At 63.9% G+C, this 12,963-nt stretch overlaps 1 protein-coding gene across 1 annotated transcript; it reads right to left on the reverse strand.

The window, feature by feature from the left end:
• Window positions 1-1,757: 1,757 nt before the first annotated feature.
• Window positions 1,758-12,273, reverse strand: ABHD4 (abhydrolase domain containing 4, N-acyl phospholipase B). The gene is made up of 7 exons (XM_048834276.2): window positions 12,166-12,273; window positions 10,886-10,974; window positions 9,903-10,278; window positions 3,947-4,101; window positions 3,631-3,742; window positions 2,943-3,129; window positions 1,758-2,656 (listed from the first exon to the last, which is right to left on the reverse strand). Exons 1-7 carry the CDS (start codon window positions 12,186-12,188, stop codon window positions 2,567-2,569), a joined length of 1,032 nt encoding a protein of 343 aa, XP_048690233.1. The 5' UTR covers window positions 12,189-12,273; the 3' UTR covers window positions 1,758-2,566.
• Between the last annotated feature and the right edge of the window lie 690 nt (window positions 12,274-12,963).

Below are 12,963 nucleotides of genomic sequence, written 5' to 3' on the forward strand. Positions count from 1 at the left end.
CCAGCTGCTCCCGTCCCCTTCGGGGCTACCCTGACGGCCCCCTGCCCCGGAGGGGGCTCTCCCTGTGCAGCTCCAGTACCACCCCGGTGAGGAGGAGCCGGAGGGCTCCGACCCAGCCTGCGCCGGCTCCCCAGGGAGGCCCTGCGGGATGATGGAGGAGAACGGCAGGGGGTCAGAGCTGGGAGGCCTCCGCAGACCCCTTCTGCCCTGGCTGCTTCTTCTGCCCAAGGAGGGCGCTGAGAGGGGCGCGCCCAGCTGGCCAGGGACCTTCAGCAGGGGGCGCCGTGCAGCGGGGTCAGGCTGAAAGAGAGGAGCAAATACTTGGGGCACATGAGAGGGGCAGGACCGCGGAGCCGAGGCACGTCCCAGGAACGGTGGGTGGGTTTGGTTATTTCTGAGCAAGCCGAGGGGTGGAAGGGTCCGGGCCGGTCCCTGGACAGAAACCGCCCGTCTCGCTCCATGAAAAGGTCGCAGGAGCAAGATTTTTTAAACTAATTGTTTTTTCACCTAAAATGGAAAGTATGCACCAAATTCAACACGCAACTTCGGGGCGGCGGGAGGGGGGACGGGGAGGGGGACACCAAACGAAGAGAATCCAGACATTTCGCTCCGACGCGTTTCATGTCGATGCGAAAGGGCATTTCAGCTTCAAGCTTGGCCAAGGAAACACATTTAAAAAAAGGCAAAAGGCACCCGAAACGGCCAAATCGGAACAAGACCGTGGGGGAGCGGGGGGGGATTATTTCAAGTCAAAAGCTTTCCGCCCACTCTAACTTCAAGTGGAGGTTTTTGATGCAGCAACAACCAAATGGGAAACGTCTGGTTTTGGTTCCATGGAGCCAGTTCCCTGCCAGCCACCCCGGGATTTTTCAGTTCTGCCCCCAAAGCCAAAAGTCCCTTATTTATACAGCTCTGCCCGGTGGCCTTTTTGGCGACCTCATTCCCCACGCGGCCCAGATCTCACGCCGGCCACTAGCTTTCTGTGCCACTGGGACCTGATCCCCGGCTGGCATCAGCCTGGCACTGCCTCCTGGGAGTCAACATGGCTGCAGCACTGTTCACCTGCTGGAGGACCCCCACCAAGACAGCCCTTGGAGATGGGCCCCCCATCTCCGCTCCCCTACTGAATTGCGGGGGAGCACAGTGAATCACGGCCCTGGCCCAGCGGCTGGGAGACACCCTCGGCTCTAACTCACAGCACATTTGCTCCTCGGGGAGCGGCTCCGCGGAGCCCGGCCCCCCACTGCCGGCGCCAAGGGACCAGCCACCATCCTCTCGCGCTTCGACTTCTTCCCAGCGGAGACCAGGCTCCCCATGCCGGCTGCTCCTGTCTCCAGCCAGCGCCTCGGGAGGCCCTCGCTGCCAGGGGGCACCACTGTGACAGCGAGGGGCGACCTCACAAGGGGGTCCCATGGGGCTGCCGAGTGCAGGGGCTGGCTGAGACAGAAGGGTCTTAAAGGGGGGGGACTGGAAGAAGAGACAAAGTCCCGCTGCAGCTGCCTCTGGGGTGGGGCGCCGGGCTGCTCGAACAGGGGCCCTGTGTCCGGTGAACCTTGGCGCCCTGTTGGGAGCCAGGCCCCTGCTGAGCCCCCCACCCTGCAGCCCGGCACCCCCCCGCACCAGACTGGGGCACTGGCATCAGAGCTGAGCGAGGGGGGACCGCCCCCCACCCCACCCCATGGCACGGCACTGAGGGGAGACCACCCCTGCTGAGCCCCCGCCCTGCAGCCCGGCACCCCCCCGCACTCCATGCAAAGTTTTCCAGTGTCGTTTTGTTTATTAAGGTAGAAACTGGGTACAAAGGGGCGGGTCCAGGGCAAGGCACCGCGGCAAAGCGCCCGGGGCGGCCCGCAGGAGCCGAGGGGTTCGGAACATGGCACCGTTCGACGGACGCTCCTGGGCCCAGCCAGCCACCAGCGTGGGAAGATCCCTTGTGCTTCAGTGTCGCGTCCCCTGCCCACGGCAGAGCTGGGGCGCGGGCAGCCGGCGGGCTGTTCAGTCCAGCACAGGCGGGGGCCTCGCCCCCCAGCCGCTTGCCGGCCACGTGCATTCAGAACCGTGCGGTGCTCACACCACCGGGGGCCCTCGCGCCCCAGAGCCGGCTGCAGCAGCCTAAGGCACATCAGAGCAGAGGGAGATTCAGGCGGCCAGGGGTGGGGAGCCCCATGAAAAGGTCCCCCTCCCCCCCCCCCGACTATTTCCCCAGAGAGCCGGTCCCTGGCCCTGAGGCCGGATCAAATCTAGCACCCCTAGAGGGGAAAGCCCCCCGTGTCCCAGTCCCCTGCCCCCCCTGTCTCCCCCCACATCCAGGGGCCAGAGGGACGTCTCAAAGACCGGCCCTCCCCTGGGTACAGCCTGAGAGAGTGAGAAGCAAAGGGAAAGGGGGGAATGAATCAGCCCCGGAGATAGAGGAATAAACCCCTTAATCAGCACAATCTTGATGCCTCTCCCCCTTCCCGGCGCCCCGAGACTTCAGTGGCAGCGAAGGAGCCTAGGTGGCTGGGGGCTCTGGGGAGCCACAGGGGGCCGTACCCCCGCGATGGGGTGGGGTCAGACCCTCCGTCCGTCAGTCCACGGAGTCGCAGATCTCCTGCACGGCCGCGTTGAAGGCAGCAGGCTGGTCGGCGTAGACGTGGTGGGAGGCGCCGGCGATGGCCTGGAAAGGGGTGGGGGGGAGAGAAGGGTGACAGGCAGGGGTCAGGAGACAGGTCTGCCCCCCCACTTTCCGCATCCCGCCGTATTTCCCCTTCCCACTCCTCCCCAACCCCCCCATTCCCCTTAGGGTACATCTACACTGCAACACCCCCCCGCTGCAACTGCCCCAGGCCTCCCCACCCCTCTAGGCCTGGCTCCCCCCAACTGCCCCCTCCCCAAGTCCCTGCCCCCCATACGAGGGGGTGCACAGACCCACCCCATCAGCCCCAGCCCCCCTTCCCTCGTACCAGGTACCGGACGTAGCTGTCGGGCCGCAGCTCCCGCACCCGGCGCCCGGTGCTGGTGTCGATCCAGGACTCGGCGCCGTAGATCAGGGTGATGGGCAGCTCCCGCGGGAGCAGGTGGATCCGCTCCAGCATGGGACGGCGCGCCCAGCCCAGCACCTGCGTCATGGCCTTGAACGCCGTCTCGCCGCTGGGGCGCAGGGGGAGGGTGAGCCCTGCCCGGACGCCTGGGTCCCTCGCTCTGCCCGCGCCCGCGCCCCCCTCCCCCCCGGACGCCTGGGTCCCGCGCCCCCCTCCCCCCGGACGCCTGGGTCCCGCGCCCTGTCCGCGCCTCCCTCCCAATACCCCACCCCCTCCCCCGGACGCCTGGGTCCCTCGCCCTGTCCGTGCCTCTCTCACAAACCACCCTTCACCACGATCACCCCCGGGTCCCCATTCCCCCTCCCTAGGGGTGCTATCCCGGATGCCTGGGTCCCATTCCCCATCCCTGCATCTGTCAGGACTGCAGGGTCCCTAGGGATGCTGTCCCGGACACCTGGGACCCATTCCCCCTCCTAGTCTCTTCTCCCTGGTGCTGGGGCCTGTGGGTGAACTCCCCGCACTGGCATCCTGGATGCCATTCCCCCCCTGAGGCCTGGGAGCATGGTGGTGATCCCAAGGGGCTGGGGTTCCCGGGCGCCCCACCCCTCACCTGGGCGTCTGGGCGTTGCAGTGGTAGATGTACTCCGGGATAGTGTCATCCTCAAAGAACTCCGCGAATTTCTGCTTGAAGTCAGGACGGAAGCGCTGGACGAGGCCAGGACCTGGACAGAAGGATGTGGAGACAGACACCTTGTTACAGATCTGCCCCGGAGATTCACTTTCCTGCCCCCCAGTCCCACCCCCTACCCTTAGTTACCACTCAAAATAACTCACATCCCCCAGCCCCATTCCTCCCCTTCCACAGCCCTTCTCCCCTGCCCCCCAGCCCATCCTGCCCCCCTACCCCTAGCCCTCTGGTGACTCACCCCAGGGCCCGGCGACTCTCAGCACAGCCAGGGGGTTGGAGCGCCCCAGGACAGCGGCCATGGCCTTGACCCAGGTTGGGGGGGGCTGGATCTGGTTGGGGTCAGTGGGGCGCACGGGGAAGCCCCAGGGGTCCACCAGGATGAGGTGCTTCACCCTATGCCAGGCCGGGTGGGGGCAGCAGCAGAAAAGGTGAGAGAAGGACGCACGGACACCCCCACAAGGCGACTCACAGTGCCCCCCCCGAAAAGCCCCCCACCCCACAGACAGAGACAGCCCCAGACTCAACCCCCACCCCCCAAACACCAACCCACCTTGGGGAGATGGGACCTGAACAGCAACACCCTGCCCCCCAGGGGGAACCATAACTCTGCCCCCCACCTCTGTCCTCTGAGCCCCTGGGCATGGGGGAGTCTCACCCCTCTGGGGCACCTAGGCTGAGCCCCAGCGGGACCCTGGCAGGGATGGAGGGGGGTGGACGGGGGAGAAAAGGGCTGAACGGGGACAAGGCAGTAGGGGTAGAGGAGAGACGGGGGTGGGTAGCGAGGTGGGGGCGGGCCGGGGCAGGCAGTGGGCTGCGGGGGGTCCCTCACCTCTCAGGGTACATCAGGCTATAGGATCAGGGGGCGGGCAGGGCGGTATGGGGGAGGGCAGGTAGTGGGGGCTGGGTTGCGGGGGTGCCCAGGATCGGGGGGGGCAGGGAGGGCAGGTAGCGGGGGGCTGGGGTGGTCCCTCCCCTCTCAGGGTAGGTCAGGCTGTAGGATCGGGGGGCAGGGTGGTATGGGGAGGCTGGGGGGGGGGCCCTGACCTCTTGGCGTACGTCAGGCTGTAGGATCGGGGGGCAGGGCAGTATGGGGAGGCTGGGGGGGGCCCCTGACCTTTGGGGTACGTCAGGCTGTAGGATGGGGGGGAGGCGGGAGGGAAGGTAGTGAGGGTGGGCTGCGGAGGGTCCCTCACCTCTCAGGGTTCGACGAGCTGTAGGATTGGGGGACAGGACGGTATGGGGGGCCAGGGGGCCCCTCACCTCTCGGGGTACGCCGGGCTGTAGGATCGGGGGGGCAGGGCGGTATGGGGGGACCAGGGGGTCCCTCACCTCTCGGGGTACGCCGGGCTGTAGGATCAGGGGGCAGGGTGGTATGGGGGTGCTGGAGGGTGTGACGAAGTGGGACTGTTCTTAATGTTTCCTCTGAATAGTGTGGGGGTGCCTCAGTTTCCCCTATGCAGTTCTTAAGTCTCTAGGGGGTGGGGTAAGGGTGTATGATCATTGCAGAGCCCTAGAGGGCAGGTGTGTGCAGGGGTCTGGACACAGAGAATGGCCGACACCCTGTTTCCTGGCCACTGATGGCCTGGGCCCATCCCCCCTGCAAGGTGAGAGCTGAAGGGTTGGAGAACAAAGGAATCCGGTGCCCTCCTGGCCCGGGAAAGGGACAAAGCCCAGAAGAGGAGGGGCTGGAGGGAGTTTCAGTTTGGGGCTGGCTGGAGACATGGAGTGAAGGGCAGACGTGGTTGTCTGGCTCACTGCCCCCAAAATGGACCCAGCTGAGGGGTCCTGTTCTCTGCACCTGCAAGCTCTGTTTTAGACCATGTTCCTGTCGTCTAATAAACCTTCTGTTTTACTGGCTGGCTGAGAGTCACGTCTGACTGCGAAGTTGGGAGGCAGGACCCTCTGGCTTCCCCAGGACCCCGCCTGAGCGGATTTGCTGGGGGAAGCGCACGGAGGGGCAGAGGAGGCTGAATGCTCCGAGGTCAGACCCAAGAAGGTGGAAGCCGGGTGAGCTGTGTATCTTGCAGACAGGCTGCTCACAGAAAGGAGACTTCCCCAGAGTCCTCACTGGCTTCGTAGGGAGCAATTCCAGAGCATCGCCCGGGGACACCGTGACAAGTGGTGGCAGAGGTGGGATGCACTGCACCCTGTGGATGGCGCTTCCTGCAGTAAGTGACTGGGGAACAGTAAAACGAAGGGGGATTGACAGGGATCAGGCGTGCTGAAGATTCAGAGAGAGATGGTTTCAGGGGGTGGTTAACCCCTGGGAGTGTGTGACCAGCGAGAAGGACTGTGCAGTAATGGGGTCCCCCTGGGGACTGCGGTGAGCAGCCTCAGGGGCGGAGGAGCCTGCGGCTTGGCCCGGGGAGAGCGAAGGACTTTTGCAGTAACAGGGTCCCCGGGGGATTGCAGCGAGCGGTCCAAGGGGCGGAGGAGTCTGCAGCTCGACCCTGGCAAAGAGGTGGTGACCTCGAGAAGGGCTGACACACTAGGGGTTCTCCCTGGAAACTGTGGGGAGCTGAGAGCACACAGGCCTCTGAGTCCACAACAACTTGGGAGGAGCGGAGTGATGGCCTGTCACCGTCTCCGGAAGAAGGACATTGTAACCCTGTGCAGGAAGAGAGGGTTACACATTGGAAAGTTCACCAAAGCAGAGTTAATCGTGCAGCTGGAGGAGGATGACCGCTCTAAGGAACAGATTCCTGACCCAAATGGGGCTATAGCAGGATCTGGGAGCAGCTGGAGTGGTAGCCAGGCATCCCCAAGACTCCTGTCCCCGACCAGACGGGGGGTCTTCACGATCGGGTTCCCCATCGGGGGATCGGAGATGGACGGGATTGGAGCTGAGTCCGAGAGAGCAAGAGGACTGTGGGAGACAGCGAGAGCCCGAGAAAGAGCTGCAGAAGCAGCAGCAGCATGAACTGGCGGTGGGGGAGCAGAGAGGCCTAGGGGACCTCCCGGGGTGAGTGGGGATAGACCCCGGGGGGCCAGTTCCCCAGGGAACCTCGAGAGTAAATTGCTGCCCCTGGTTAAGGAGGGGGGGATGTGGATGCCCACCTCACTGCCTTTGAGCAGGCTGGTGATTTGAACCAGGGGGACCCTGCAGAAAAGCCCCGGTGTCTAGCTCCCTTGCTGGGTCCCAAGGCCACAGACTCCGTCAGCCAGATGTGTGGGGAGGTGGACAGGCTCCCACTCCTGGTCCCAGCCTATATGTCTGTGTGGAGTCTCCTGGGCTCAGGCCCCTCGGACCCCCAGTGGGAGTGGAAGGTGATGGTCAATGGGGAGACGTTCCTGGGGTGGCGAGATCCTGGGACAGAGAGAACTGTTGTCAGGCCCTGGGTGGTGCAGCCTCAGATGCTGAGGAGCTGGGTGAGGGTCCCAGGGACGAAGCCCCTCACCCTGCCTATGGCCCAGATCCCTGTGCAGACCCAGGAGAGGTGGGGCTGGCTGGTCGTTGGGGTTCTCCAGGACACCAGCTGCGAGACCCTGTTGTGGGGTGACTGTGTCTCTTTGGGACAGGAGCCAGGCCCTGCTCCTGTAACGGCCAAGGGTTTGAATTTGAATCCAGGGAACCAATCGGTGGAGAGGGAAATGGTCAGTGAAAATGCAGATGACCTGGCTGGCAGGGGGGAGGAGCGGCTAGGCTCAGGCTACCTGCCTGCCTGTAACCAGACCCCTGGGGCTGGGTGGGACAGAGAGATGCTCCCTGCCCCCTTGCACACCGGAGAGGGGGCTCAGGCTGGCTCTGATGCAGTGAGGAAAGCAGCGAGCTCGCTGCCTACCCCCACTGGGACAGCAAGGGCAGCGCTGAGCATGGGGGGAGCTGAGACCCCAGCTGAGTTGGGGGAGACACAGGCAGGGCAGGGGATCTGTCGGGAGTGGCAAGGTGCTGGGTAAGGAAAGTCTGGATGAGCCTAGGCAGCCTTGTGAGCTGATGGCTGTGTCTAGTCAGCAGGGTGGGAAGGCGAGGAGAGTGGAAGATGAGTGTCCCTGGACCTTACCTGTTAGCTGGGTGGAGAATTGGGACAGTGAAGGAAACGTGCCTGTGTCTGTCAGGGGTATTGACTTGCCTAGGGAGGGAGCTACCCTGATCTCCAAGCAGTTGTCTGTGACCAGCCTTGTGTGCTGGGAGAAGGGGAATGAGATCCCAAGCTGGGTGTCTGGTCAAAGAGAAAGTGTGTCCGGCTCTTCTTTGTCTGTGGAGCAGACAGAAGGGGCCTTTCAGCCTGTGATGGTTGAGGGTCGTGCAGTTGTCTCACAGTTTGTTCTGGATTCAGCTAAAGCCCAGGAAGGGAAGGGTCCTAAGTTTGTGTCTGCTTGGGAGACTGGCCCCGTAACTAACTAGGTCGCATCCAGTTAGTGTCTATGTAAAATCCCAGAGACCAGACAATTCTGGTGCTTGTATTTTGCCTGTTGCTAGTGTGTTGTTGGGAAAGGGTGTTGCAACTCTGTCTAATCAGGGAGAGATTAGCCTAGCCAGGGCACAAGGAGAGCATGAAGGTGATGTGATTGTGTTACCTACTGAGGGTGTGGAAACCTGTAGCAAGAAGGAAAAGATTCCTGAACTTGTGTGTGGCAAAGAGAAGGAGAATGCTTCTGACCTTTTATCTAGGAAGTCTGTAAGTTTGCCTGAAAGGGGATTGTGTAGGAATCCGCCGGATGGGCCAGAGGTAATTCTGGATGTAAGGGAGACCCAGAAAGAGTCTCTTTTTGCTCAGGAAAGTGTTCCTCTAGAGGAAGCCCTAGGTGAAGAGGGTAAGAGCAGAATTTCTGGGAGGGGTGAATTGTTGCACAGAAAAGCCCTAGGGAAAGGAATCCTCATGGAGTCTTTGCAAGCAGTTTACTGCAACTGAAGGGTGTGAAAGTGATTTAAATCAAGAAAGTTTCAGTTCCTAACAGCCAGAAATTTTCTGCTGTGAATGGATCCACTGACTTTCCTGTTGAAAGATCCTGTGTGGAGAGCTTTGAGAAGGTCTCAGATGAAGTGAAAGCTGTTAAGAAAGTTAAACAGTCCTATAACCAAGTGGCTGTGTTTGGCCAGCTTGTTGGGGAGAAGACCCAATCCCAGTTTGACCCCCTGGGGTTTTGGGGGTGGCCAGAGGGCACGGGCCGCATAAACCTTCCCACATGCGGCCTGCGAGTGCTATCGACCACCCCCGACCTAAGGGAGGGCGTGAAACTGGAAGGGCCTGGTGTAACTCCTACCAAGGAATGGGAGAGATGCTGGGGCATCCATGGGAACGTTGGTGGCTTCGAACTTCCCCAGGTCACCGGCTAAAGTGACCCCGCTCAGTTCGATCTCAAAGGGGGGAGAGATGTGACGAAGTGGGACTGTTCTTAATGTTTCCTCTGAATATCGTGGGGGTGCCTCAGTTTCCGCTATGCAGTTCTTAAGTCTCTAGGGGGTGGGGTAAGGGTGTATGATCATTGCAGAGCCCTAGAGGGCAGGTGTGTGCAGGGGTCTGGACACAGAGAATGGCCGACACCCTGTTTCCTGGCCACTGATGGCCTGGGCCCATCCCCCCTGCAAGGTGAGAGCTGAAGGGTTGGAGAACAAAGGAATCAGGTGACCTCCTGGCCTGGGAAAGGGACAAACCCCAGAGGAGGAGGGGCTGGGGGGAGTTTCAGTTTGGGGCTGGCTGGGGACATGGAGTGAAGGGCAGACGTGGTTGTCTGGCTCACTGCCCCCCAAAATGGACCCAGCTGAGGGGTCCTGTTCTCTGCACCTACAAGCTCTGTGTTAGACCATGTTCCCGTCATCTAATAAACCTTCTGTTTTACTGGCTGGCTGAGAGTCACGTCTGCCTGCGGAGTTGGGGGGCAGGACCCTCTGGCTTCCCCACGAGCCCCGCCTGAGTGGATTTGCTGTGGGAAGCGCACGGAGGGGCAGAGGAGGCTGAATGCTCCGAGGTCAGACCCAGGAAGGTGGAAGCTGGGTGAGCTGTGTGTCCTGAAGACAGGTTGCTCCCAGAGAGGAGACTGCCCCAGAGTCCTGACTGGCTTCATGGGGAGCAGTTCCAGAGCATCGCCCGGGGACTCCGTGACAGAGGGGTCCCTCACCTCTCGGGGTACGCCGGGCTGTAGGATCGGGGGGCAGGGAGGTATGGGGGGACGGGGGGGCCCTCACCTCTCGGGGTACGCCGGGCTGTAGGATCGGGGGCAGGGCAGTATGGGGGGGCCGGGGAGTCCCTCACCTCTCGGGGTACGCCAGGCTGTAGGAGGCCGCCAGGAAGCCGCCCAGGCTGTGGCCCAGCAGGATCATGGCGCTGATGCCCATCTGCTGGCGCCAGCCCTCGATGGAGCGGACGAACTCGGCCTCGGCGCCCTGGGCGTCGCGGGGGAAGGCGGGCCGGGAGCTGCGCCCAAAGCCCAGCAGGTCGAAGGCGTGAAGGGGCCGCCGGGTCCCGAGCCGGTCCAGGTTGAGCACCCACAGCCCCACGCCGCCCCCGAAGCCGTGCACCAGGACCAGGGGGGTGCGGCCCCCACCCTGCTCCGGGCACAGCGAGACGGTCCAGATGCGCGCCCAGCCCGGCAGGGTCACGTACCGCCCCACGAACCGGCTCTGCAGGCCTGCACGGAGAGGGGGAGTCAGGGGGGCCCTGAGCCAGCCCCCATAGGGGGTGTCCCCGTGCCCAGCCTGGCCGCCAGGCCCTGACCCATCGCCCCCACAGCCCAGCCCCCCCATAGGTGGTGTATCCCCCTGCCCGGACCCCAGCCCGGCCGCCAGGCCCTGACCCAGCCCCTCACACACCTCTCCTTGGCCCCTGGGTCCCCTAGTGCCCCCCATGAGGGATACACTCCCGAGACTCCTACCCAAGCCCCTGGATCAGCTAGCACACCTATAGGGGGTACTTAACCCCCTGGGTCTCCCAGACCCCCCCCAGAGGGGGTCCTGGGCCCCCTTCCCTGATACACTCCACCCAGCCCCCCATCCACCCAGGCCCCCCAACTGTGACTATGGGGGCCTCTGACCCAGCCCCCATAGGGGGATTACCCCATGGCCTCCTTACTCAACTGCTGATGTTTGCCCCCAGCCACCCCCCCAAAGGAAATACACCCCCAAGCCCTACCCAGCCCCCTGCCCACAGGCACCCCCCTCCCCCCATGGATCACAGGAGAGAGGTCCCCCATGAAGGATACACCCCAGGCTGTGTCCCCCGCCAATTTCACTACTCACACTGCAGGATCCGGGCCTCCACTTTCTTCAGGTGGGACATGGACGTGGGGCGCCAGGCAGGGAGCCAGCCGCTGAGCCAACCCTGGGGCCTGAGCCGGGGGGTGGACATACAGCCCCACAGACAGACAGTGCGGGGGGCCGGAGGGCAGACAGAACAGGGGAGCAATGCGGGAGGGGGAACACATTAATGACCCATTGGGGTCTGGCTCCAAATGAGGGCATCAACTGACCCGCCCCCACATAGAGGGACCCAGGTATCTTCCCCACCCCCCAGGCTGGGGGAGCATCTCACCGTCCTGGGGGGCAGAGGTTCCCCATCACCCACTTTGCCTCTCTCACTGGGTCCCAGCTGCCCCTCACGGGGTCCCAGAGCTCCTCTCACAGGGTCCCACTGCCCCCTGGTGTGTCCCCCCGCCCATCACCCAGGGGCTTTTCAGGGGTTGCTGCCCCATGGCTAGGGGCAAGGAGCTCTGGGGCAGGGATAGTGCTGAGTCACTCCCCAGGGGAGCAGGTGCTGGCTGCCTCTCCCGGCGGGGGTGGGGACACACACCCAGGGGACTCTCCCCCCCCCGCCGCACACAGGGGCACAGGGACACCGGGATTCAGCTGTTTGCCCCCCCAGACAACCTGACAGAATGTGTCAACCCCCTTTCCCTCCTTCCTGCCCCAGATAACCTCCTCCTGCTGCCCCCCTCTGGACCCACCTCCCAACAGTCCCCTCCCCCTTCACTCCATATAACCACCCCCCCCCGCCAAAAGTCCCCTACCCCAATGACTCCTCCTCCCTCCCCTTCTCCCCAAATAATTATCTTCTTCCTGCCCCCCCACCAGCCCCCTCCCCCAAGGATCACTCTCCTCTCTCCCCCATCGCCAAACAATCCCCTGCCCTCCAATAACCCCCTCCATTCTTCCCCCCAAATCCCCCCACCCGCTCCCCAATAACCCCCTCCCTCTGCCCCCAAGAGCCTGCCGTCCTTCCCCTCCTCTGCCCAGTCCCGCAATAGCCCCCCGCCTGCCCCCCCTCACTCCCTCCAGCTCCTCTCCTGCCTTTGCCAGACCCCTCTCCGCCCTCACAACCCTTCCCCCCCGGCCCTGCAGCTTCTCAGCCCCCCAGGTCCAGCTCCCCAGCCCTGGGCATGCCGCAGGGGGGCTCCCCCCCAAAGACGCAGCGCAGCGCTGCCAAGTCCTCGGGGCGCTTAGGGGCCATGGGAACAGGGCCCCCGCCCCGCAAAGGGACCCCAGCGACCCCCCACAAGCGGGGGGGGGTAGCGCAGACTCACGGGTCTTCCAGATCCTCCGCCATACCCGGCGCCCAGCTGAGCTCATCGCAGCTGAGCAGGGCGCGGAGTCCGGGGGCGGGGCTAGCTCGGCGGGGGCGGGGCTTCGGCGGGATGAATGGGGGCTGGCGGGATCCGGGGTCGGTCAGCGGGGGCGGGGCCGAGCCCCCGGGGCGGGGCTAGCACGGCGGGGGCGGGGCTTCGGCGGGATGAATGGGGGCTGCTGGGATCCGGGTTCGGTCAGCGGGGCGGGGCCGAGCCCCGGGGGCGGGGCCTGATGCTGGGCCGGGGAAGGAGTGGGGTGTAAAGGCGGGGTGATGTCGAATGGGCCGTGGACACTGGTTGCCCTTAGGGTGCAGCCAGCAGTAGCGGGGGGCCTGGCTTTGCCCCGGGGTGGACACAGGGTTGGGGAGATCGGATCGTAAAGTGATCTGCCCTGGGGCCGAAGGGCTCTATGGAGGGGGATGGGGGGCAATGCAACAAGGAAGAAATGGGGGGCACGTGGGTTACAAGGGGGGGCTCGGAAGGGGGTGGTTGGGTGGGGGGCACGTGGGTTACAAGGGGGGGCTCGGAAGGGGGCTGGTTTGGTGGGGGGCACGTGGGTTACAAGGGGGGGCTCGGAAGGGGGTGGTTGGGTGGGGGGCAGGTGGGTTACAAGGGGGGCTCGGAAGGGGGCTGGTTTGGTGGGGGGCACGTGGGTTACAAGGGGGGCTCGGAAGGGGGCTGGTTTAGTGGGGGGCACGTGGGTTACAAGGGGGGGCTCGGAAGGGGGCTGGTTGGGTGGGGGGCACGTGGGTTACA

Source organism: Caretta caretta, chromosome 13 (genome assembly GCF_965140235.1).
Source record: "Caretta caretta isolate rCarCar2 chromosome 13, rCarCar1.hap1, whole genome shotgun sequence".
Classification (NCBI taxonomy): domain Eukaryota; kingdom Metazoa; phylum Chordata; order Testudines; family Cheloniidae; genus Caretta; species Caretta caretta.

Bases quoted from the DNA above. Each gene is read 5' to 3' on its own strand.
- ABHD4 (XM_048834276.2), bottom strand. From the start codon at position 12,188: ATGGCGGAGGATCTGGAAGACCC. The intron at 10,279-10,885 runs GTGAGTAGTGAA...CTCTCCGTGCAG, and splicing joins GGAGGCCCGGATCCTGCAGT to GCCTGCAGAGCCGGTTCGTG. The intron at 4,102-9,902 runs GTGAGGGACTCC...GGCCTGGCATAG, and splicing joins AGCCTGGCGTACCCCGAGAG to GGTGAAGCACCTCATCCTGG.